Here is a 22631-nt window from a genome sequence, read left to right as displayed (position 1 = left end):
TCAAGCTCAGCTTTCCAAGATATTGTAGACAAGATAATTCACAGTGGTACTGCCTGTTTTAACAGTTATGTTTGCAATTAGCTTCTACTCATGTCAAATGATACTAGTTTTCCATTTATAATAATAATTCATTTAAAAATACATTTTAAAAATGAGTGAATTTAAAGAAAATCTGTTAAAAACAGAAGAGATTATACACAAACGTGACAAAAATTGTAAAAGTGAAGCTCAAGTGACATGTTGAGGAGACACTTCTGCAAGGACTGGGGAGCCACTACAAAAAGCAAGGAAACAGGATACAGTTACAGGATTCCATCCATCCAACAAACAATTGTAGAGTACTATGCCAATCACTGTTCTAGGCTCACCAGATACAGCAGAGAAAAGCCAGATAAACATAGGTGAGATTTGCATTCAGACAGAAAAAAAGAATACGGATCATAAATGAAGCCAGGAAAAGGAAGAGAATGGTATACAACATAACAGGTGGAGAGCTCTGAGGACACAGCAGGAAGGAAGGAGCCAGGCACTCAGGGGAGGAAGAGCAGAGCAGGCACAGGGAAGAGAAGCCTGGGCCTGCTAGAGGAAGAGCTGATGTCAGGGAGGGAGCACGGGCTTGGGTTATGCAGGAACCTGCCAGTCAGGAAAAGGACTTAGGCGGTATCCCAAGTGTGATGGGGAGCCACATGAGAGTTCAGAACAAGCAGGTGATCTTGTGTGTGGAGGGTGAGAGCAGAAGCAGGGAGTCCAGCGGGCAGGCCACTGCAGCAGTCCAAGTGAGAAAGGATGGCACCCTGGACTAGCGGGAGAGGGAGAGACAGCAGGAAATTGTTAGATTTGGGAGAGAGCTTGAAGACAGTGCTGGGCTGGACTTACTGGTAAGTTAGTGTGAGAGCAAGAGAGCAACCAAGCAGCATTTGTTGTTGTCTGCTTTGGCCTAAGCCCGGGAACGATCAGTGGTATCATTTATGAAATGGAGAAGACGGAACACCAGGAAGGTAAGAGGATGAGAATCAAGATCTCAGATTTTGAGATGTAGAGTTCAGGATGCCTGTGAGCACCATTACAGAGCTCTTCAGTTGAGAGTTGCAAAAACCAGTTTAGAATTTAGGGCAGAAGTCAGGATTAGAGCCATGTAACTTGAGAGTCATAAGCAACAGAAGGTATTTAAAGCCTTGGGACTACATGAGAGAGAGTTTGGTCCAAAGAGTAAACCCAGAGGTCCTTTAACATTTTGGGTAGAGGGGACTAAAGAGGACAGCGAGGCAAAGGAGACTGAGAAAAAGAGCAGAGAAGTATGCGGACAGTAAAAATGACTGCTGGGAGTGATTCAGCAGAGAGGTAAATGAACACTGGGGATGCAGGGAGAGGGAAACACACCAGAGCCCAGTCCTTGAGCAGGTGGGGATGTTGGGATCCAGCGCCCACATGGAGGGGCTATTTTAGAAGCCAGGACAGTCCCCACAGTGCACAGGGGAGGGGCGTTGTAGAGAACAAGCACACACAGGGAAAAGGGAGCCATGTTCTTCTGGTTGCTTCTAGTTCCTCAGAGAAATAAGAGGAAATCAGTTAAGAACAGGAGCGAGGGTGGGGTGGGGTGGAGGGGTATTGACAGGTTGAGAAAAGAGCAGCAGAGGAAAAGGCAATAGGATTGCCAGCCCAGGCTAATGGCTCTCTGGTGAATTATGACATCTAACGTGAGACCCCAGGAAAGGCGGTATGTTTCCAGCCACATGCAGCTGCTCAGGTGCAGGCACCAGGCAGTCAGGATTGAATTTAACCAATTAAATTTTGCCAGCAACAGAGTGAGAGAACTGCAGAGAATTCATAATACTAGAAAAGTTAATAATCTTTAATGGCAAAACATTGAGTGGTTACTTTACACTGCACATCTAACTGAGTTCTAGAGGGCTGGCTGGTTAGCCCAGTTGGCTGTAACACAGCCTTATAACCCCAAACTCACAGGTTCAGATCCCTGTACAGTCAGTCGCCAAAAAAAAAATAAAGAGTTCTAGCAAACTGGAAGAAATTACAAGTTAACATTTCTTAAAATTGGAGAGAACTTTCTATGCATAAAAGTGGAAGATATCATTTAAAAATATTCATTTGAGGGCCGACCCCGTGGCGCACTCGGGAGAGTGCAGCGCTGGGAGCGCAGGGACGCTCCTGCCGCGGGTTCGGATCCTATATAGGAATGGCCAGTGCGCTCACTGGCTGAGCGCGGTGCGGGCGACACCACACCAAGGGTTGCGATCCCCTTACCGGTCACGAAAAAGACAGAAAAAAAAATTCATTTGAATACAAAAATATTAAACTGTGTATAATAAAAAAATTAAAAAGCAATATCTAGCTGAAGGAAAATATCTGCAAAAAATATGGCAAAGATTTGATATCCTTGATATGTAACAACCTCATTCAAATCGGTAAGTACATTAAAAACCCCAACTGAAAGTGGCCAGCATCATAAACAGTTCACAACAATGAAAAGCTAATAAATCACATTTCACATCACCACCACACCTTCAACAGTAATCACATGAGGGTATGTAAAATAGTCATATACACTGCGAATGAAGTGTAAACTGGTATAACCTTTCTAAAAATCTAATTGTAAACACATACCAAAAACCTTTAAAAATGTAATACCCTTAGATCCTATAAAACTGTGACCCTAGGAAAATATGTATGCATAGAGATGCTTATTATAGCATAAATTATAATTAGCATAAAACTGGCAACTACCTAGATTTCCAACAATAGGAAAATGGTATATTTCAAAAATTCATTAATGTCATGGAGCAGTATTCATTTCACAAGGTGAAAAAGAGAGTGAACAAAATTGTTTTTATGCTATCCCAACTTTGGGTTGCACGTCTATGTGTGTATGCATACAAACTTCAAAATGTTTGAGATTCTTTCTGATTAGTGATTCAACTCTTTTCTTGGTAGCTTTTTGTATTTTCCTAATTGTCTATAATCGGGATGTACTTGTATCGCCATTATGAGGGGCCAAGGGAAGATTTCCCTTTCAACTCCTTGAAGGTTCACTGAAAATTCAACTGTCAAGATTCAACCAATAAAAGAGGTCTTCAAAAAGCTCACAGACAGACTAATATCTTTTAATTGTAGTTTTCCACAAACTTTTTGAAGTACCACATATGAAGAAAGGGCATAACAAATTTTATTTTAATGTGCTGGGGAGGGGCAATGCATGGGGGAATCACAAGAGAATGATTTAGCAATAACCCAATATGGTACAGATGCTTATATACCCATCTTTTTTTTTTTTTTTTTTTGTCCTTTTTGAGACCGGCCGCACCACGCTCAGCCAGTGAGCACTGTGAGCGCACCGGTCATCCCTATATAGGATCCGAACCTGCGGCGGGAGTGCTGCTGCGCTCCCAGCGCCGCACTCCCCCGAGTGTGCCACGGGCTCGGCCCTTATATACCCATCTTTATAAGAGAAGGGGAGAGGGGGGTGTAGGAGTAAATGCTTCTTAGGGGTCCTCAACGGGCCTGGAGAATATACAGTGGCCTTGGACAAAGTCTATTTGGCTTGCAGACCAGACAATGACTGGTGAATGATTCTTTTCAAAATACTGAATAGGACTGAAATAGAAGAAAATGGTCTGTGACAAAAGTCTGTCCAGGTGTGCTGACAGACTCCAGCCTTTCTTCCTGTGATATAAGTTAATGAAAACTCAAGAATGCTTTGGAGAGAGACAGAGGACTGCGAGACAAGGGTCTGGTCAGAGAGACTCTGAGGCTGCCTCTTTATTCCAGCATGTCAAAGTGCCATATTTTGTGATAATGGCCTCTGAGCCCCAACAAACTGCTTTTACAGTCATTTTTTAAAATAAAGATTAGGGGCATTTTCATGTTGGAAAAGACATGGTTAAATATGAGCTAACCAGTAGAAAAAACGACTAAAAAGCTAGGGTAATAGTCACCATTTCTGGAAGACTGTGTAGTTCCAAACAAACTGGAATGTGTCTAGACAAGGGTGACCAGGAGAATAAAAGCATCATCAACCAGATATTATGGGGGGTGGGGGAGAGGCGAGGGAACCAAGACTCTGAAACTTAGGAAGGTCAGTGGACAGTAAGAACTGTTCGACAAACTCTAGATTAAAGTATCTTTCAGAACTGCTCAAAAAGGGATTTTACATAGCATAGGATGCTAGATTATAGGAATTAAAAGTTTTTCTAAATATGATGTTAGAAGTAGTAAAAGGGGATACTGTCAGAAATCAGTATCTGAAATAGAAAAGACTATTTTAATAGTCAGACATTTCATGTCATACTTGCACACAGTGTGGGGAGTGGATCTGGAGGCCTCAATAATCTTTCTTCCACTCCTGCTTTGGGTCTCAATCCACACCCAAAGTCAGGTATAACCAAAGGAGAGTTAAACAGCAAGACCAGAAAGCAGATAAAATAGAGTTAAAGATGAAATCTCAATAAGTTACTTAGCTATCCAAATTTGTGGTATGGGAAGAGAACAGAAGAGAAAGACTAGATATAAATGAAATACATACAGAAAACTGAACACTATGGGAACTGAAATTTTGTCTAAATTCTATTTACTTTTCACAGTTCTCAGGAATCACTGTGGTGAAGTGAGAAAAACACAAGTTTTCAGGGTACACATTCCTGGGTTTAGATCCCTGCTGAAATGCTTACCAGCTGGATGACTTGTTTACCTCAATTTTCTCATCTCACAAGGTTATTATGATACTAATTGAGATATTGTGGTATGATGATATGCAAAGCACATAGTTAGCATTTTGTAAATGCTTGATTAATACAGGTTCAATATCCCTAATCTGAAAACTGACATCCCCAATACTCCAAAATCTGAAATTTTTTGAGCACCAACATGACATTCGAAGGAAATGTTATGGAGCATCAGATTTTGTATTTTCAGATTGGAGATGCTCAACCGGTGTGTATTGTGCAAATATTCCAAAATCCAAAACACTTCTGGCTCCAAGCATTCTGGATAAGGGATACTCAACCTATAGTAGTTTCCTTCTGATATGGATTGTGTACCCCCAAGTTTTATGTATCAGTAGCTTGATCTCCACTGTGACTGTTAAAAGGGTGGGAAATCTTATTATGGTAATTGCAAGGTGGGGCCTTGAAGAGGTGATTAGATTGTAGGACTATGCCTAGTGAATGGATTAAAAAATGGTGGTCATGGGTGTGGTTCTGAGGGCTTTAAAAGGAGAGTGCATGAGGAACTCTCTCTCTCTGCTCCACCATTCTGTCATGTGACACCCTGCATTGCTACAGTCACCTCACTAGATGTGTTCCCTGGACTTTGTACTTGGCCAGCCTCAGAAACCGTAAGCAACAAATTTCATTTTCTTACAAATTACCCAGTTGCAGGTATTTTGTTATAAGCAATAGAAATGGACTAATACACCTTCTTTTGTCTAATTTATAATTTTAATATAAATAACAGGATTTTATTCAGATAACTATAATGCTATGGCTTATACTCTGTACTACATTAATTTTACCAAACAACAAAAAGAACAAATCCTGAGGGTAAGTGCACATATATTCAAATATATATTTTTTGATCTCATCATTGTGACAATTCTTATTACAAATATTTTTACCTATCAAAAATAAACATAACTAGAACTGATTGGCCATCTTCACCTAGTAAGTTTCTGACTTCAGTCCCATTTTATCTGCAACTACCATATTTATTTCATAAGTTTTTAAAACTGGAATTAAAAACTTTAAGGTGAATAGCATAGGAGAGTAAGTATCTTATGCTAACCTTTGTCATTTTATACAAATACTTTAAAGCAGCCTTAAGGAAACTAGAAAAGTGAATTAAATAGCTCAGTATTGTTCCAATGTTTCTTTAGTTACTTCCCCTATCTTAGGGAAAACCTATTTTAACTCTCACATGTAATTAAATTAATCAAATTTCATGGACTTTTCTTTATGGTATGGGCATACCTCTACAGGGAAAGCCAGATGATTATTTAAGTAAGAATGAGAGTTTCCCAGCTCAGTTGGCCACTTGACTTCTCCCTTGCCCTGGAAGTCTATAAAAACTATTAGGCAACTACGAGTCTTCTGAGAAGGTATAAATTCCATCAGTTGCCCTCAACAGTTTAATCAGCAGAGTTATAAGATCCCACAGGATATTTTCCAGCACAAACCTCCAAAAGGCTAAGATAAAATCGTGATGCTCCATATGAATGCAACAGATACAGCCTCTTTTTGAACCTGACAGCTAAAATTTTCATAGAACTCTCCTTCATGTGGTACTGGAATTTAGTTTTCTGAAAGGTATAATTTTTACTGTCAAGTTTATACCATGTTCCAACAAAAAGTAATGAAATAGAATAGCTGTATTTATTCATGATTCCAAACATATGATATACAACAAAAAGCTGTCCTGATCCATTTCTAGAATACTCTATTGCTATAATTATTGATCATATACAATAGTGGTATATAATCATAAGAAATCATAGAAAGGTAACATTTAAGCATCACAAACCTAATCTCAAGCCTCTATTTTTATGTTCCTTAATACCTAAGCAAGCTGTTAGAGTACAAATTCCCTTTCAATATAAATATTATCTCAGGGCGTTCCAGGTCATGCCACAGTATGACAGCTTATGACAGGGTATTAGAATAAAGAATCAACTAGGTCTTAAAAATAAACTGTCTTAGAACCAAAATAACAGACAGGATATAAATATTTGTGTATTACAGGACATAGATACTAACTTTATTTAAACACTGTTACATAACTATAAACGAGCTTTTTAAAAATGAATATACACTTACACATATTGACATGTGGAAAAAAAGAAGACAAGCAGACACAAGAAATTTTGCCAGTATTCACAAACAAATCAAGATTTTCAGGGAGTAATTTCTTAGATGAATAATTTAAAATATTAAAATTTAACACCAGATTATATCTATATTCAAATCTTTACTATCAGAACCACTATGTTAAGATAATATGACTTGAGAGGAAAAAACATGTCATTTATTTTACAGTCCCTATAATAAATACTTTAAAAATAAAGACTAAAATTTTTACTTCCTCCATTCTTATCCTCGTTTTCCCTGAACACTTAACAAATAATAACAAGAATATGATAATACCTCTAGTTAGAATTTCACTCCAGTGATGCTCCAATTTCATAATGAATTCCTGAGCTATCATTTTACTTCAGGTAAAATGTCTAATCTAAGCTTAAAGAGATTGAAGGGTTTTGCTATGCTATACAGAAGATGGACACAAGAGAGTGAGAAAGAGAAGTAACTTTTCTTTTAATTAAGTTTGATGTACCTTATTGTAATTTGTAATCTCAAAAACAGAATAACCATTGATAGAGTATGAGATTAGGGACAATACGTACTTCTTTCACTTAAAAACAAGTGGGCTTCTACCTGACAAGGCATGATGTATGTAACATGTTATAATATGCCACCTTAAAGGCATAATGGGAGGTTTTAAAAATGCAATATTCCTGGGTTATCTCCATGGATAGAATAATAAATTACTCAACAAAAAGTCCACTATTAATTATGAATGTGTAATTTTTTACAGTGAAGGAAGACCATGAGTTCAATATCCTTGTGTATGTATATATACAAATACCACATATAGATTTCACTAAAACCATGGCCTCTGGCCAACAGGTGATAAAGAATGCACTGAAGTTCTGTAAAATTATGAAAAAATGTTTTTTTAACCTGTATAAAGCATGACATTTTCAAAACCCATTTTGAAAATCAGCCATTTTAGCTGAACTCATATAGTAGCACAGAATGAATTTAACTTTACACCGTCATTAGATATGGCTCACATATTTAACTATATTAACTTCTTCTTGGAAAATGAACATATTAGCAGCAAAGGATGATGAATTAGTTTTATGGAGTTGCACCATAAGAAACGGGCTCATAATTCTATGGCTGGCATTACTTTCCTGATCTTTCATATTATTCTTTTAATATAAATGCTGCTTCATAAAAATATCTGTTTGGTGAATTTCACCTGATGGATGAGAAGACACATATTATAAAAGCAAAAGTCCTAGATTTCCATGCAACATTTTTAACTGTGTGTTTTACATATTAATTTAGTAATTGTTACTTGTTGGTAATATGAAGAAACTAATAATGCTCTTATTAAAATGTACTGTTTATAGGTTCAAATCAAGTTGAAATTTAATTTCTGCTTTTTAATAATATATCATCTGCATACTATGCAAATACAGCAATGTACCCAAGCAATAGAGGTAAAAATTTTAAAGAAAAGCAGCTAAGGAAAAACATAAAATAAAGTTCCACCTACAGGGATTCCTCTGACTATTTTCGGTGATTCCTGGAGATGACATGGACGTGAGAACTGAACAACTAAATAGAAGCTCAGTGCTGGTCAAGTGAAACCTCCAGTTACCAGGAAGCTCCCCTCAGGTGCATCTTCTGGCGTGTAGAACAAAGGAAGTGAGGCTGAAGCCAGAAGCAGGTTTTTCCAGAGAAATTGTATTAAGCCTGTTAGTTTTCTGCTGATGGCTTAAGCAGACATACATCGGAATCTACTGCCAGTATAAAAGCAAAATGCAAGCTCTCAGGGCTCTGGTGTACAAAGATGAATGCACCGATCTGGGACCATACCAAATGCCGCTCAAAATTGGGGGGGAGGCTGAAAATAGACTAAATCCATCTGACTTTGTCATTCAGGCACACACCAAAGGATGCATTAGTAACACACCAAAGGAACAAAGAAGTCTAAGAAAGAATAACGTAAAAATTAAGGATATGGTTCATTTCATAACACATGAAGCATCTTTAAATTTCCCCACCTCATTTTTAATGTAGCTTTAGCCTAAAGTTTCCTTCAAATTCAGTGACACTAACCACTGGCTTGGAATGTGTTACATATTTTTAATAAGTATCTTAAATCATCACAATTCCAGTAGTTACAAACACTTGTTAACAGTCTTTACCTGCTTCAAAACAGTATGCTCTAAATCCCACCCCCTCTGGCCCCTCTGAATCACAGCTTCATCAATCAGCCACTCTCTCACTTTATTTTCAGCTTCTCTCTCTTTACAGCCTCTTTTCCCTTTCCATACATATATACCAAGTTTTTCCCAAATTAAAAAGAATTCCTCCTTTCACCTAACTCTCTCCTCCAATATCTCTGCCTCCCTTCCCTTAACTTTTGAAAGTGGGGCTTCTACTTACTCATTCATTCAAATATTTAATAAGTACCAAAGTGCTAAGCACCAGAGTCAAATGCTGAACAAGGCAGAACATTCCACCCATTCCAATCCTCTGCCATCTGGTTTCCACCCCTAACCTCCACCTCCACATACCCATGCTGCTGAAACTGTCCCCGTTAAGCTTAATTTGGCTCTTAATTGCCAAATTAAGTGACCCTTCTCAGACTAGATTTCACTTTGCCCTCTCCACAATATGACACTGCTTCTTGACAGTTCCTAGAAATATTCTCCTTCTAGTGACACCATACTCTCCCCCTTACCTCTGTGGCTGATTGTTCTCAGGTTCTGTTAAGAGCAACCGGTTCCCCTCTTGTTGGGGTGTCCTAGATTTGTACCCACTGTCATCTTTTTCATTCTGCCTGTTCTCTGCGGGTAACTGTATCCAAACCCAAGGCTTCCATTCCACCCATATGCTGGCTACTCCCAAAACTAGCTCAGATCTTTCCCCCGAGGTTCAACAACCCATTGGACACTTCTACCTATAGTGTCTCACGGACACTTCAAATTTAACATGCTCAAGACGCAATTCACTCAGTAAGAATATTTAGGAATAAATTTAACAAAATTAGTACAAGACCTGTATATTGAAAATAACAAAGCATTGCTGAGAAAAATCAAAGATGATCTAAATAAATAGGGACACATTCCATACTCATGGATTGGAAGACTCAATGTTATTAAAATGGTTATTCTCCCCAAATTGCTCTAGAGATGCAACACAATTCCTACCCAAATCCCCCCAGGCTTTTTTTTCTGCCCTGGTAGAAATTATCAAAATGATCCTAAAATTTATATGGAAATGCAAAGGACATAAAATAACCAAACCAATTTTGAAGAAGATCAAAGTTGGTGGACTTAGCCTTCCCAATTTCAAAACCTACTACAAAGCTACAATAATCAAGGCAGTGTGTTATTGGCAATAAGAAACAAAATTGAGAGTCCAGAAACAAACTTTCATATTTTTGGTCATTGGTTCCCTATAAAGGTGTCAAAGCAATTCAATGAGGAGATAGACAGTCTTTCCAAAAAATGGTTCTGAGACAATTGGATATCAGTTTGTAAAAAACAAAAACAAAAAAACCCCCAAAACTTGGACTCTTACCGCACATAACACAAAAATTAACTCAAAATGGATCACAGAACTAAATGTAACAGCTAACAATAACAAGTGTTGTCAAGGTTGAGGAGAAACTGAAACACTCATACACTGCTGATGGGAATGTAAAATGGTACAGGCAGTTTGGAAAACATGGTGCCTGGGGTGAAGTGGTTAGGAATGAAGTTGGACATGCAGGCAGGGAACAAATGACACACAGCCTTGTATGTCATGCACAGAAGTTTGGCCTTTTCCCTTGGACCAATGGTCTCCAAAGAGGGATGTAAGTATGTACAACAATAGGGGTGGAGAAGAAAACTGGACTTTCTGTTTGCTTCTTTTTTACTTTTTTTTTTTTTTTTTGGTGGCTGGCCAGTGCAGGGAACCAAACCCTTGACTATGGTATTAAAAGGCCACAATCTGGGCCGAGCCCGTGGCGCACTCGGGAGAGTGCGGCGCTGGTAGCGCGGAAGCGTTCCCGCCACGGGTTCGGATCCTATATAGGGATGGCAGCTGCGCTCACTGGCTGAGCACAGTGCGGCCGGTCTCAAAAAAAAAAAAAATGGCCACAATCTAACCGATTTAGCTAACTGGCCAGACTGATGTCATCTTTTTAAATGTCAATTTTGTGTGTATTATGTAATAAATTAGTACAGAAATTCATGTATATGATATGTGAATACACACATACGTGGGGGGGCGTGTGTTAAAATTTTTTGCTCATGGCAGAGGGCACATGATCAAAAGAACTTGGAGGTTACTGTTGTAGCTGAGAGAGACAGAGTAGGGAGTGGGAGAACACAAAGTGTTTTAACTAAGGTGGCAGGATCAGATTTGCATTTTAGAATGAGTTTTCTAGGATCATAGAGAGATTGGAAAAGAGCAGGTCTAGAAAAAAGATTAGTTGGGAAACTATATGAGGGTACTTTAAAAAGTTCATGGAAAAATTCACGTTATCTTTTCATTCTATTTTTCCATGGACTTTTTGAAGTATACTCATATTACCAATATTTGAATTAGGGTAGTGGTAGAATTGAGAGAAAGACACAGATTCAAGAAAATGAGTAGGGAGAATAAAAAGAATGTCAATAGATTGTTCCTTTTTATTGCTGAATATTCCATTGTATGAATATACCACATTTTGTTTATCCATTCACCGGTTGATGGACATCTGGATTGTTACCAGATTTTGGCTATTGTGAATAATGCTGCTATAAACTTTCTTGTTCAAGTATTTATGCAGACATATGTTTTCGTTTCTCCTGGGTATACAGCTAAAACTGGAATTTCTGGATCATGATAAGTTTATTGTTTTATATACTCACATCCCTCTTTGGAGACCACTGGCCCAAAGGGAAAAGGCCAAACTCCTGTGCATGGCATACAAGGCTGTGTATCAGTTGTTCCCTGCCTACGTGTCCGACTTCATCCCTCATCACTTCAGCCCACACGCCATATGTTTCAGCCATGGTAAATTATTTGCAGTTCCTTCAATGAATAAGAAATTAAATTTTAACTTGTATTCTTGAAATAAAATAAACATCTCTGCATCTTAGCAATTGCTATTTCCTCTCCCTGAATCCTTACTATCCTTTTCAGCCCAGTGAGTACTCACCATTCAGGTCAAGTGTCATTGCCTCTTTCTAGTTGATTACTCCCCCCTTAGTGTGCTTATTTCTATTATTTCTACATTGTATTCAATTTACATATTTTCCTTTCTATCCTAAGCTTTGCCACAATCCTTTCGCTGCTTGAGGATAGAAGACAGTTACATCATCCAACCTGAGTATCTATCACTTACATATTGTCAAATGGCAGCTGAACGGTTTTGCCTTATGTGTTAAGATAACACTTGAATTGAACCAACAAACTCTACTCCAGTTTAACATCTATTATCATCATCCCAATGTGTAACATGCTAAGGGCTGCCAAGCCAGTAATATGCATAATCCACATCCAGGAGTCTTCCAAGCAAGTGAGACTCATAACAGTCTCAGAATTCTGCAATTCAGATGACCTCTTCAATTTGATGACTTCCAGTTTTACTCAAAGTTAGCCATCATCATCACTGGAAATTGCTGCACCCCTAAAATCTCAACCTGAAGTTCCTTCTTTGACTAAAAGATCCACCTTGACCACTGTGAGTGCCCTTCCTCTTTATGGTGTACACCAACCATCCCATCCCTCCTAGTCTGCTTACTTGCTGGTCTGGTCAAGCCTCTCCTCTCCAGCCTGAACTCCTGGCCAATCACTTCAATCATGCTCTGATTAGCATCCATGATTACTGGGCCCTGCTGGCCCGTCTTATATGCTCTTCCCATTTCCAACTCTGTGTTAACCAAAGCATATTATTTGTTTTGGTTTTTATGTCTACTTCTGAGCCTAGCCCTGAAAATTCAGACTATCTTTCCTTATGTGAACTCTCAAAAAGTTATTTCACCCTCCATGTCAACTTTCTCCAAATTATCAGCTATCCTTTCCTTCTCTAAAATCTCAGGGAAAGAGGGGCCGGCCCGGTGGCGCACTGCTGTAGTGCGCCGCTTGGGAAGCGTGGCGGCGCTCCCGCCGAGGGTTCGGATCCCACATACAGACCGGTTCCCGAGGCGCGGGAGCAACACCGAGGGTTGCGATCCCGTTGCTGGTCCCGGTCCGGTACTCTGGTACGGGGGCGACACTGAGGGTTGCGATCCATTGCCGGACACAGAAAAAGACCAAAAAAAAAGGAAAAAAAAAAAAAAATCTCAGGGAAAGAGACATGCCTGGATCCTCTCCAAAGATAACCTATTTGAATACCATTTCTTTGCATCTTCTCTAGTATCTTAATCAACTCTGTTAATATCTTCAATTTCACCTTCTCCCTGACCTTGACCCTGAGCCTATCTCAAGTTATGTTTTCATTTCTTCCCTTTCATTAATGAAACAATAGTTAGTTCATGTCACTTTATTTCCTAACTTCTCATATACTTCTGATTTGTGATCTGGATTCTCCCTTTACAAACAGCACTTTCAGGATGCCAATTACCTATTCATTGTGAAAGTCACTGGGATCTCCCCATTCTGCTCAACTTCTTAGTATTACTGATATCAGTGATAACCACTTCTCCTCCTGAATACTTTCTCCTCTCTGGGCTTCCTTGTCAGTAAACTGCTTTGGTTTTCCTCCTGTTCCTCTGTTCACTCTGGTCCTGTCTCAACCATTGGCTCTATTTTCCAGAGCTAAGCCTTAAATGTGATCATACTGTAACAGGTTGACCTTAGCTGCCTTTTCCCATATATTGTCATGATCATTCGCTGTGATAGCAATAAATCCTAAATTCTGACATGTTTTCACACTATTAGTCACATTTCTGACATGGTCAAATAATTTTACATTGAGGCAGAGATCATAATGGACATCTTGTTAAATGATGCAATAGGATCCCATGTTGGTCATTTAATTTGTTAAAAAGCAGTTAACACAGGAAGCCAATAAAAACACAAACACCTTAATTTAAAATATAACCATACTTTTATTCGTGAATTCTTTGAACATGGTTCCACTGATTGAAAATTCTTGTATAAACCACCCACACTGCATTGGATAAAATTTTCAGTCTATTTTTTAAAGCATAACAGAAATTTAAGATGTGTGAAACAATCTGTGTACAGAATCTTTCAGTATTTTAATTTTTTTCTCCAAATCCTTTCCAATTCTTAAGTATACCTTTTTCCAGGAATTTTTAAAAGCTATTTACCTATACTATGTCTTCCATAGCAGTCAACTTCATTTTCTTACAAACAGTTCTCCTTAACATTGAGATTTCATCATTTTATCTAATATTTAAGTAAAAGTGCATATTATAATAACAACTAGCATAAATGAGTTTGGGAGCACCACAACCCACTCTGAGTAAGCATACAACTCAACTGGTGGGAATGAGTATTGAATGTACTGGCCAGTAGCCCACCAGCCATAAGCATTCAGCATGCTGTGGGTACCATCAGTATGTTTTCTAGAGAAAATGGAGCACGATGGCTAATTTGGCAAGGAACTTATGTGAAGGTAAAAGAGCAAGTCTATGTATTAAAGTCATGTTAAGTCAGGAATCTCATGGAGGGTAAGAATAATATCCAACCCTAGATCTCTTTCAGTGATAATATTTCTAGACTTTAAAAATAATAAGAGTGATCTTGAGATTCATACATGAAATGACAATCTGTTTTAAAAATTAATGTGGAAAAATGATTAATAATCCCTTAGTAACAGACATGTCTATTCATGGCCAATCTCCCATGTCTTCTGTTTTGTTTTTTGGCAGTTGGCTGGTATGGGGATCTGAAAAATCACCCATGTCTTTAAAGACTGTGAAAAGCTTATTTACTCTGCATGTGCTTATAATAATGGAATTCCTTCCCCACTGAAAATATAAAATTAGGACTTTTAAGGTCCTACCTTCCTTTGTCTAAAACTTAATTTAATTTATTTTTATTGGAACATAGTTGATTGTACATATCTGTGAGGTATAGCACTGAATATGAATACCACCCTCCTTTTTCTATTATCTAATATTTAAATGATAGTCACCAAAAAGTTTAACGGGATGCAATATTTTGGGAACACAGAAAACCTTCTTGCTGCCAATAACAACAACTGGTCTTAGTAATATTGTACAGATTTGCCATATGTAGCAGAAGTGAAAGCTGAACTTAACTCATTAACCTCAATGCAATACAGAAGAAAGAATCCAGAACTCGGTGGATGATAAAGATCTATATTACTAACTCTGAGAGTTACTAATTTTGTGTTTTGATCCCCAAAAGTTAAGTTTTTCTCTACTTTAGAAAAGAGCAGTTAGGGGGCCGGCCCGGTGGCGCACTGGATAGTGCGCCGCTTGGGAAGCGCGGCGGCGCTCCCGCCCGAGGGTTCAGATCCCACATACAGACCGGTTCCCGCTCACTGGCTGAGCGAGGCGCCATTGCCGGACACGGAAAAAGACAAAAGACCAAAAAAAAAAAAAGAGCAGTTAAATTTCTGTTTTTCTTACAGGCTATGCATTCTTTTTTTTTTTTTTTTCCCTGGTGGCTGGCCAGAACGGGATCCAAACCCTTCACCTTGGTGTTATAACACCATGCTCTAGCCAACTGAGCTAACCAGCCAGCCCCATAGGCTACTGATTCTTTTGCAGGAAATAGCAAAACTCTCAAGAGGAAACAATTTTTAATAAACATTGATACTAAATATTTAGATATAATGCAATACTCTATTTAGGGTTTGTTCAAATTTGAGAGCTTTAATTGGCCTGTGGGTGGTTCTGACGTGCTGTTAAATGTTGTACATAATAAGGATGTGTGTATAAACAAGATATTTCAGCCTAAATTGAATTATTCTATGCGGTAATATACAACACTACCTGACCTTTTGCAAACTGCTGGCGTTTTCTGTGAATATTGTCATACTAAAAAGAAAAAGCATGCCTCAGCACTGAGATGCAAGTAAAACTGACATTTTACATAATCTGTGTCCCTGCCTGTCTTTTAATATTAACTTGATTGTTTTTTTCCATTTCTTAACGTTATATAAGATGCTAAACCAGTCAACCAAAAGAATGAGAGGGAAAAGAGCATTATATGAGGATTTCAAATCTTATTTTAAACCACTGATGAAAAATAATGTACAATGAGCAGAGGTTCACAAATTGAATAAGAATAATGACAGCCATTATGATACATTATATCACACGATCATTTAACATTACCTTCAACAAACCGGCCATGAGCTTAATCATTTACTATAGCTGTAATGAGTCAAACAGAAATCCAGCCAAAACAAGTCTGCTCAATTATAGCCATAGAAGGAATAAACTTTCATACCTTTTATCTTGAGAATTAGTTATTTTTTCCTAATACATCCAAACAGATCAGACATATAAACAATTCAACTATAAGCAATATACTGGAAAATTTTTAATTATTCAGTAAATCTAAAGGTCAATGCTAGTTTATACGTGAAATGTAATAAGCATAAAACAAATCAGAAGTGATTTAATAAGTTATTCAAAGTCCTCCTGGTTATTCAAATGAGTCTCTCTGAGAATAGGGATTTCTACTACTTAATGGCTAATGAGTAATTGAAAAACGGCAAATTGAAAGGGCCTTGAGCTGCTGGAAAGTTTGTGGTTTTCTCAATTTTCCACTAATGTTTCTCCATGACCAGTAAGGGTCAACATGACCAAAAATTATTCTCTACTGTTCCTCCTTCAAAAGTTCCCTAAAATTAAAAAGCAATGCTGGGTGCTTTACAATCTCAGAATATATTTCATCAGAGCCTCTTATTTTACAGATATAGAAATTAAACCTGAAAAGGTAAGAGACTCATCTAAAGTCACAAGATAGTGGCAGAGCAGGATCCAGCCACTAAAAATGTCTTAGGAAGTTCAAGTGACTTTAGGGTCAATTGCAGAGGCACATCTTGATCTCTATCACCACGCCCTCTCCACGTGACCCAGACTGCACAACAGAAACTGGAATTTTATTCAACTATGATTCTAAACAACCTCAAAGTTAGCACTATGCCTTCCTAACACACTACTTACAATAATGGTCATTAGCAGAAACTCTCACTTTAAATGTGTTACAGCTATAGCTAAAATGAAATATCAAAACTACTTGTGTTTAAATAAAACCTATGAAAACAGTATTAAGCAAACTTTTCCTTTTTGATATAAACTTATTTAAAGAAAAAGGAATGAGTTCTTTCATAGTCTTTAAGAGAGAACATCTGACATCAGTTAACTCTCAACTAGTTTCAAGTGAAGAATTAAACACAAAATTACCTTTGAAGGTTTCAAGTTCCTTCCTGTAGAAAAAAAAGAAAATGCAAATTTAAAATAATCTATTCACAATGGAAATTGCTTTACATTAAACTAAAAATTTATGAACTTAAATGCCCAGACTAGTACTTCTTTCTAGATACTTATATATTAGTTATGCTTTACTGAAACTGTCAACCCAACTACCCTATAGAAACTATTTTCAGTTATTTCTATTACTTATCAACTCAAAAATTCTACCAAAATTTAAACTATGAAAACACTAAAATGCTTATAAGAAAACAGACAGCATTTTAATGCCAGCTATGAACCATCTCATATATATAAGAATCAGTTTATAAAAGAACTTAACACAATTTTCCCTCCACTGGTAAATATTAAATAATAGACTTTTAAGATCTTTAATTAAAAATTATCCAGAATAGGAGCAGTTATATCCCGTTCCAACAGCAAAGGAGGAAAAGGGGAAAGCACCTATCAAAGGATTGAGGTTCACAGCTCATCCTGCCACAAAAGGGCCAAGCCTCTCGGAATCCTCTGGTTTGTTATTTTGTCAATGTCAATTAAGGATGTGAAATACAAAGTTTCCTGGAGAAATGTACAGCAGGGAAAAATAGATGAACTCACAAAATAAACATTTTGTGACAAAGAAGCCAGAATAAGTTGTTTTCAGGTTTTCCCTCATAATTCTGTAATTATAATTTTTTTCTCCTTATCAGTCTAATAAGTAATTTTGAGGATGTAAGTTTATTTAGGAAAGGCTTGTTATTCCACTCAAAATACAACACATTTATCTTTTATTTGAACTGTAGGTTTTACCTAAAATCTAGAGATGTTTTAACTTCCCAACTCAATATTCCACTCATCTAAATACAATACCCCTCATATTCCAACATAGTTGACTACAATTAACAGCTGGTAGGAAGGACTGGTAAGCTGCCTACTGAAAAACCAAGCAGATAATGTTCTTGCAACAGCCAAAGTGAAGGTTCTTAAATCAGATGATTATCTCATTCCTCTTCCTAAAAATACCCACTCCTCATAATTCTCCAGCTCCGCAGTTCATAAACTATGAAAGAATATTATTTTCAAGCCCATCTTTTAAAAAAAATTGCACAATTGTTTCCCTTCAGCCAACAGTCAACTTCATTCTTAAAACCTTACTTTGGTACAAGATAAACATGCTTAAAACCTACTTTATACTCCAGTAATGAAATGAAAACCAAAATACCTAACATGAAGACAACCTGCATCATATCATCTTGGAAAGATATCTCCAATTTACTTCTTACTGATGCCCTCACCTTAGCAATTCCTTGAGGCCCTTGATGGTGGGCGGGGAGAGGGAATTTGATAGAAAACTCAGTTCTAATGAGTAATTCTTTTTTTTCTATGATTATAATCTTCAGAGAGTTTCTGATTTCCTTCTTTCGGAATGTTCAACTGTGACCAAAATTTCTAAAAGGTACCTCCTGTTTTCAAAAGCTGAAACTCAGACTAATAATTTCACACACATTGTTCTTCCTCTGCCTCCCACCCCCAAATACCAACAACCATGAAATAAAGAATCCAGCATCTTTTACATTAATGAGTAACTGCCAAATGGAGGAGAGCTGCCTTTCCTTTGGATTTATCCTGCTCACCTTTCAACCTTCTGGCTGCCTCATCAATCAAATCAATAGGAAGCTGCTACTGAGAAAAGAGGACAAACCTAGCAGAGTGCTCTTTTAGACATCCTCTACCGACACAAAATCTTAACCAACAACTCCACAACTGTTTGCAAAATTTCCAAGAAACTTACTTTCAGAGAGTAAATCATTCCTCTATCCAATTCCTGGGGAAAAAAAAGACCAATTGAGGTAGTGGTGGTACCAGTAACTGGTTTAAAGTAAAAATTGAACTTTTAAATAACTGATAAAGTACAGCAATAGCACCAAAAGCCTTGAAATTTCATAATTTTTAGGGTGGACTACACCATGTGTTAGATGTAATGAGCTTTTAGAAATAGGGCAGGTATAACAAGGGAGAAGGAAAAGCACATCAAGCAGAGGTAGCAACAAACGTGAAGGCATGTAAGCCAAAAGATGCAGATCATATTTAGTAAACATAATGCAGAACAGCAATCCTTCAGCAAAATTTGTCCTGAAGCAAATACTTCTCAACAGCAGGCTGAGTGAAGAGAAAGTAATTCAGATAGCAAGGTACAGGGTTCTCAGTGCCAGGATAAAAGACTTGGTTTTATTTTTAGCAGAATAACATGAGCAAAGCTGTGCTTTAGAAAAACATTCTAGCTGTGATGGATAGACACACTGGCAAGGGAGAGAATAAAAGCAGGAAGTATTTAGGAAACTATGAGAAGGGTTTAGAGAAGAGCTCATTAATACCTGGCAAGAGCAACGTAAGAGGCAATGGTAATGAAAAGGTAATGAATTTTCTAATTTGAAAAATGCCATAGAGAAGTCTCAACAGCCCATGGCACCTGATTAAAAGGGGTAAGTCGAAGGAGATGAGCACATTGACCATGATGTTTCTAGTCTGGATCCCAGCAGGACGGTGAATTCACTAATAGAAAACTTAAGGAAAAGAAACAGATTCTGGAGGGCAGTGCATGAGTTCAGTAGGGACTTGCTGAAATAACATGGAAAGCTGGTGATGCTGCAGACAGGACTCCCATCCCCTTCAGCCTACTCAAGGATTTAACTCCTACAGATTCCTACTCCCTTTACTTCCCACTCACTCTCGAACTCATTCCAATTTGGCTTCCTGATCCCACCACTGTTGGTGGTGATCACTGGATCTGGCAACACAACGACTGCTGGTGCAAATCAAGGCCACCAACAGTCATTGTGTTGCCAAACAAATGATCATTTCTCACTTTTCGTCCTAATTCCTCAGTAGCATTTGACCCAATTGGTGATTCCTTGATAAGTTTCCTCCAGTTTTCTCCTACTTCCTAAGTTTCTTTTGCTAGTGTCTCCACCTATTCCAGACCACTAAATGTTGGAGTGCTGCAGACTTGGTTTTAGGCCCTTTTGTCTCCCTTAGCTTCTCTCACAAGGCAGTTTCATCCAGCTACATAGCTTTAAATGCCATCTATCTGCTACTGACTTCCCAACTTACACTTCCTGTCTTGATCTTTCAGCTCCAGTCTCATCTGCAACTGCCTATTTGATACCTTTACTTACAAGTGGAGCAAGCTTATCAAAAATTTGCAAAACAGAGCCTACTTTCTCTCCAGTCTTCCTCATCTCAATTAATGGCATTACTCAGTTCCTCAAGTTTTGGTTCATCCATTTCCCTTATTCTCTTCATCCAACCAACCAATCAATTAATCAATAAATAAATCCTGTCAATTCTATCTCAAAACATATCCTGAATTCATCCATTTCTCTTCATCATCATTGCCATCAACCTTATATAAATATCCATTCTCTTATGCTGAATATAATCTTTGTTGAGTTCAACAAAAATTTATTGAGCTTTAGACACTGTGAATAATATTAGGAAAAGCATTAGGAATAATGCTAGGTTTGGGATATACATGTTCCATAACCTTAAGGAACTTTAGTGGGAGAGACAGAGAGATCAAATAACAATAGAAGTCGATGTCATAAATTAGTAGTCCGGGAATAACATGCTTAGGATTCTCCAGAAACAAAGCATACATGTTGGTTTGGTAGGAAAGCCTTCCTGGAGAAGCAAGGATTGAACTGGGTTTTGAAGGAAAGTATAACTTTGATGATGATCATAGGTAACATCTACTGAGAACATGGCAGGTATTTTATTTTTAATCATTATTTATACTCTGAGTTAACCAAATGAAAAAGCACAGGTAAGCAGGAGTTTTAAGTTTTGGTCACTCACCTTCAAATTCTATTAGAAACCGTAATAACAATAATTAGTATAAAACGTCTTCCAGTTCATATTCAATCAGCAATCTCTCCCTTGTCTAAACTCCTATAGCACTTAACTCCATCAGTGCTATAACACCTCATGCGCTGCCTTGTAATGTAGTTATATCCCTACAGGTACCATCTCTAGAATTCCATCATAGAGTTCCTGAAGTGCATAGATCATGTCTCATCTGTATCAAACCTGTGCACAGAGGCAGACCAAACAGACTCTCAGCAAATCATGACTATCAAGAATTGTGGCTACAGGATGACTAAGAACATCTGCTTTTTCAAAGAAGCCCTTCTGTAACTAGAGAGTATTTTATTCTTCATAAAGTTTGGTCACATATTATCTCATCTGATAACAACTTGTTTGTCTCTTATTTTTCAAAGTTTAATAGCATTTTCAGAAGATCAAATAAGTAGAAAGAATTGAAATGCCTTCTTTTAGATTTTACCATATTTTAAAAGTTACTCAATTCAGCAAATGCATTTATCAAATTTAGCATAACAAATCCTGAAGTTAAAACATTCAAAAAATAACACAATACTCAAAAGTTAATAATATTCCAAAGGGTGAAACTGCTATCTAATCATTTTCTCTACAGGGGTTAAGTTATGAAGGCAGAATAAAAATAAAAGCAAGCATCACATTAATAAATAAATCTTTGGAATGTTACAAGAAGTATATTAAATCTGTAGAAGTGTAGAAATCAACTAAATCAGACTCACAGAAGCCCCTGAATATATTGGAGCCACTGGATAAATGTCTCCATAAACAAAACCATCTCACAGATGGAAGCACTCTCTCTCTAAACACTGAACTGCCTCCCTGGGACAAACCCATGATAAAAAGCTAACACAAAATACCACATTCAAAATGCCAACTACAAAATAAACTCTAACATTTTTCTTCACATTTGAAATGTTTAGGGGAATTTTTTTTTTTAAGTATAATCAGCAATACTTTTTCTACAGAACACACTTGAACAGAGTCCCTTTGATATAGCTGATGGACAGAACTATCACTGTGACTACTTGTCCACAGGAAAGATCTCACTAGACCTCTTTCAAAGAAAGGACCACCTACCATTCATTCCTACCATGTCACTGGTCTGCTGTTTCCAAGCATTCTACAGTCATGCAGCACCATCTGGAAATGTGTATCCTTACAGGCATGGTGGGTTTGTGGTTGCTGGAGCAGGAGGTGGAAAGGGGTTGGGGGTGCGAAGGTGGCCTCCTTCCATCTTAAGGGAAATTTTCTCAAGACTGTCTGTGTCTTAGAAGTTCCTGTTGTCATTTATTCCTTAAATGAGACTTGCCCAGCAAAACATTTTCAACATTATCTGTAAAACAAAACCTCTTGAAAAGCACTAGCTCATTGTAAAAACTACACTAAATCCTTATTTATCATGCTATTAATATAATTTTATCCATTTATCCAATTTGGGCAAACACAGCCTAGAAAGTAATAAGATGACAATATCCTAGAATCTTGGCATTTAAAGTTGAAAAGAATACGAAATATACGGTAACAAAGATAACTTGGAATA

General features: G+C 37.6%; 1 protein-coding gene across 2 annotated transcripts in view; it reads right to left on the bottom strand.

The window, feature by feature from the left end:
* DTNBP1 (dystrobrevin binding protein 1) overlaps positions 1-22631 on the bottom strand; it is a 94456-nt gene that overhangs the window by 48300 nt on the left and 23525 nt on the right. For both annotated transcript variants that reach the window (XM_008584903.1, XM_008584902.1), the window contains exon 3: positions 17189-17211. In XM_008584903.1, coding sequence (XP_008583125.1) covers positions 17189-17211 — 23 coding nt within the window. The remainder of the gene's footprint in view (positions 1-17188; positions 17212-22631) is intronic.

The sequence above is a fragment of the Galeopterus variegatus genome, unplaced genomic scaffold, assembly GCF_000696425.1.
Source record: "Galeopterus variegatus unplaced genomic scaffold, G_variegatus-3.0.2 Scaffold3402, whole genome shotgun sequence".
NCBI classification, from domain to species: domain Eukaryota; kingdom Metazoa; phylum Chordata; class Mammalia; order Dermoptera; family Cynocephalidae; genus Galeopterus; species Galeopterus variegatus.
This window is presented reverse-complemented; position numbering and strand designations above follow the sequence as displayed.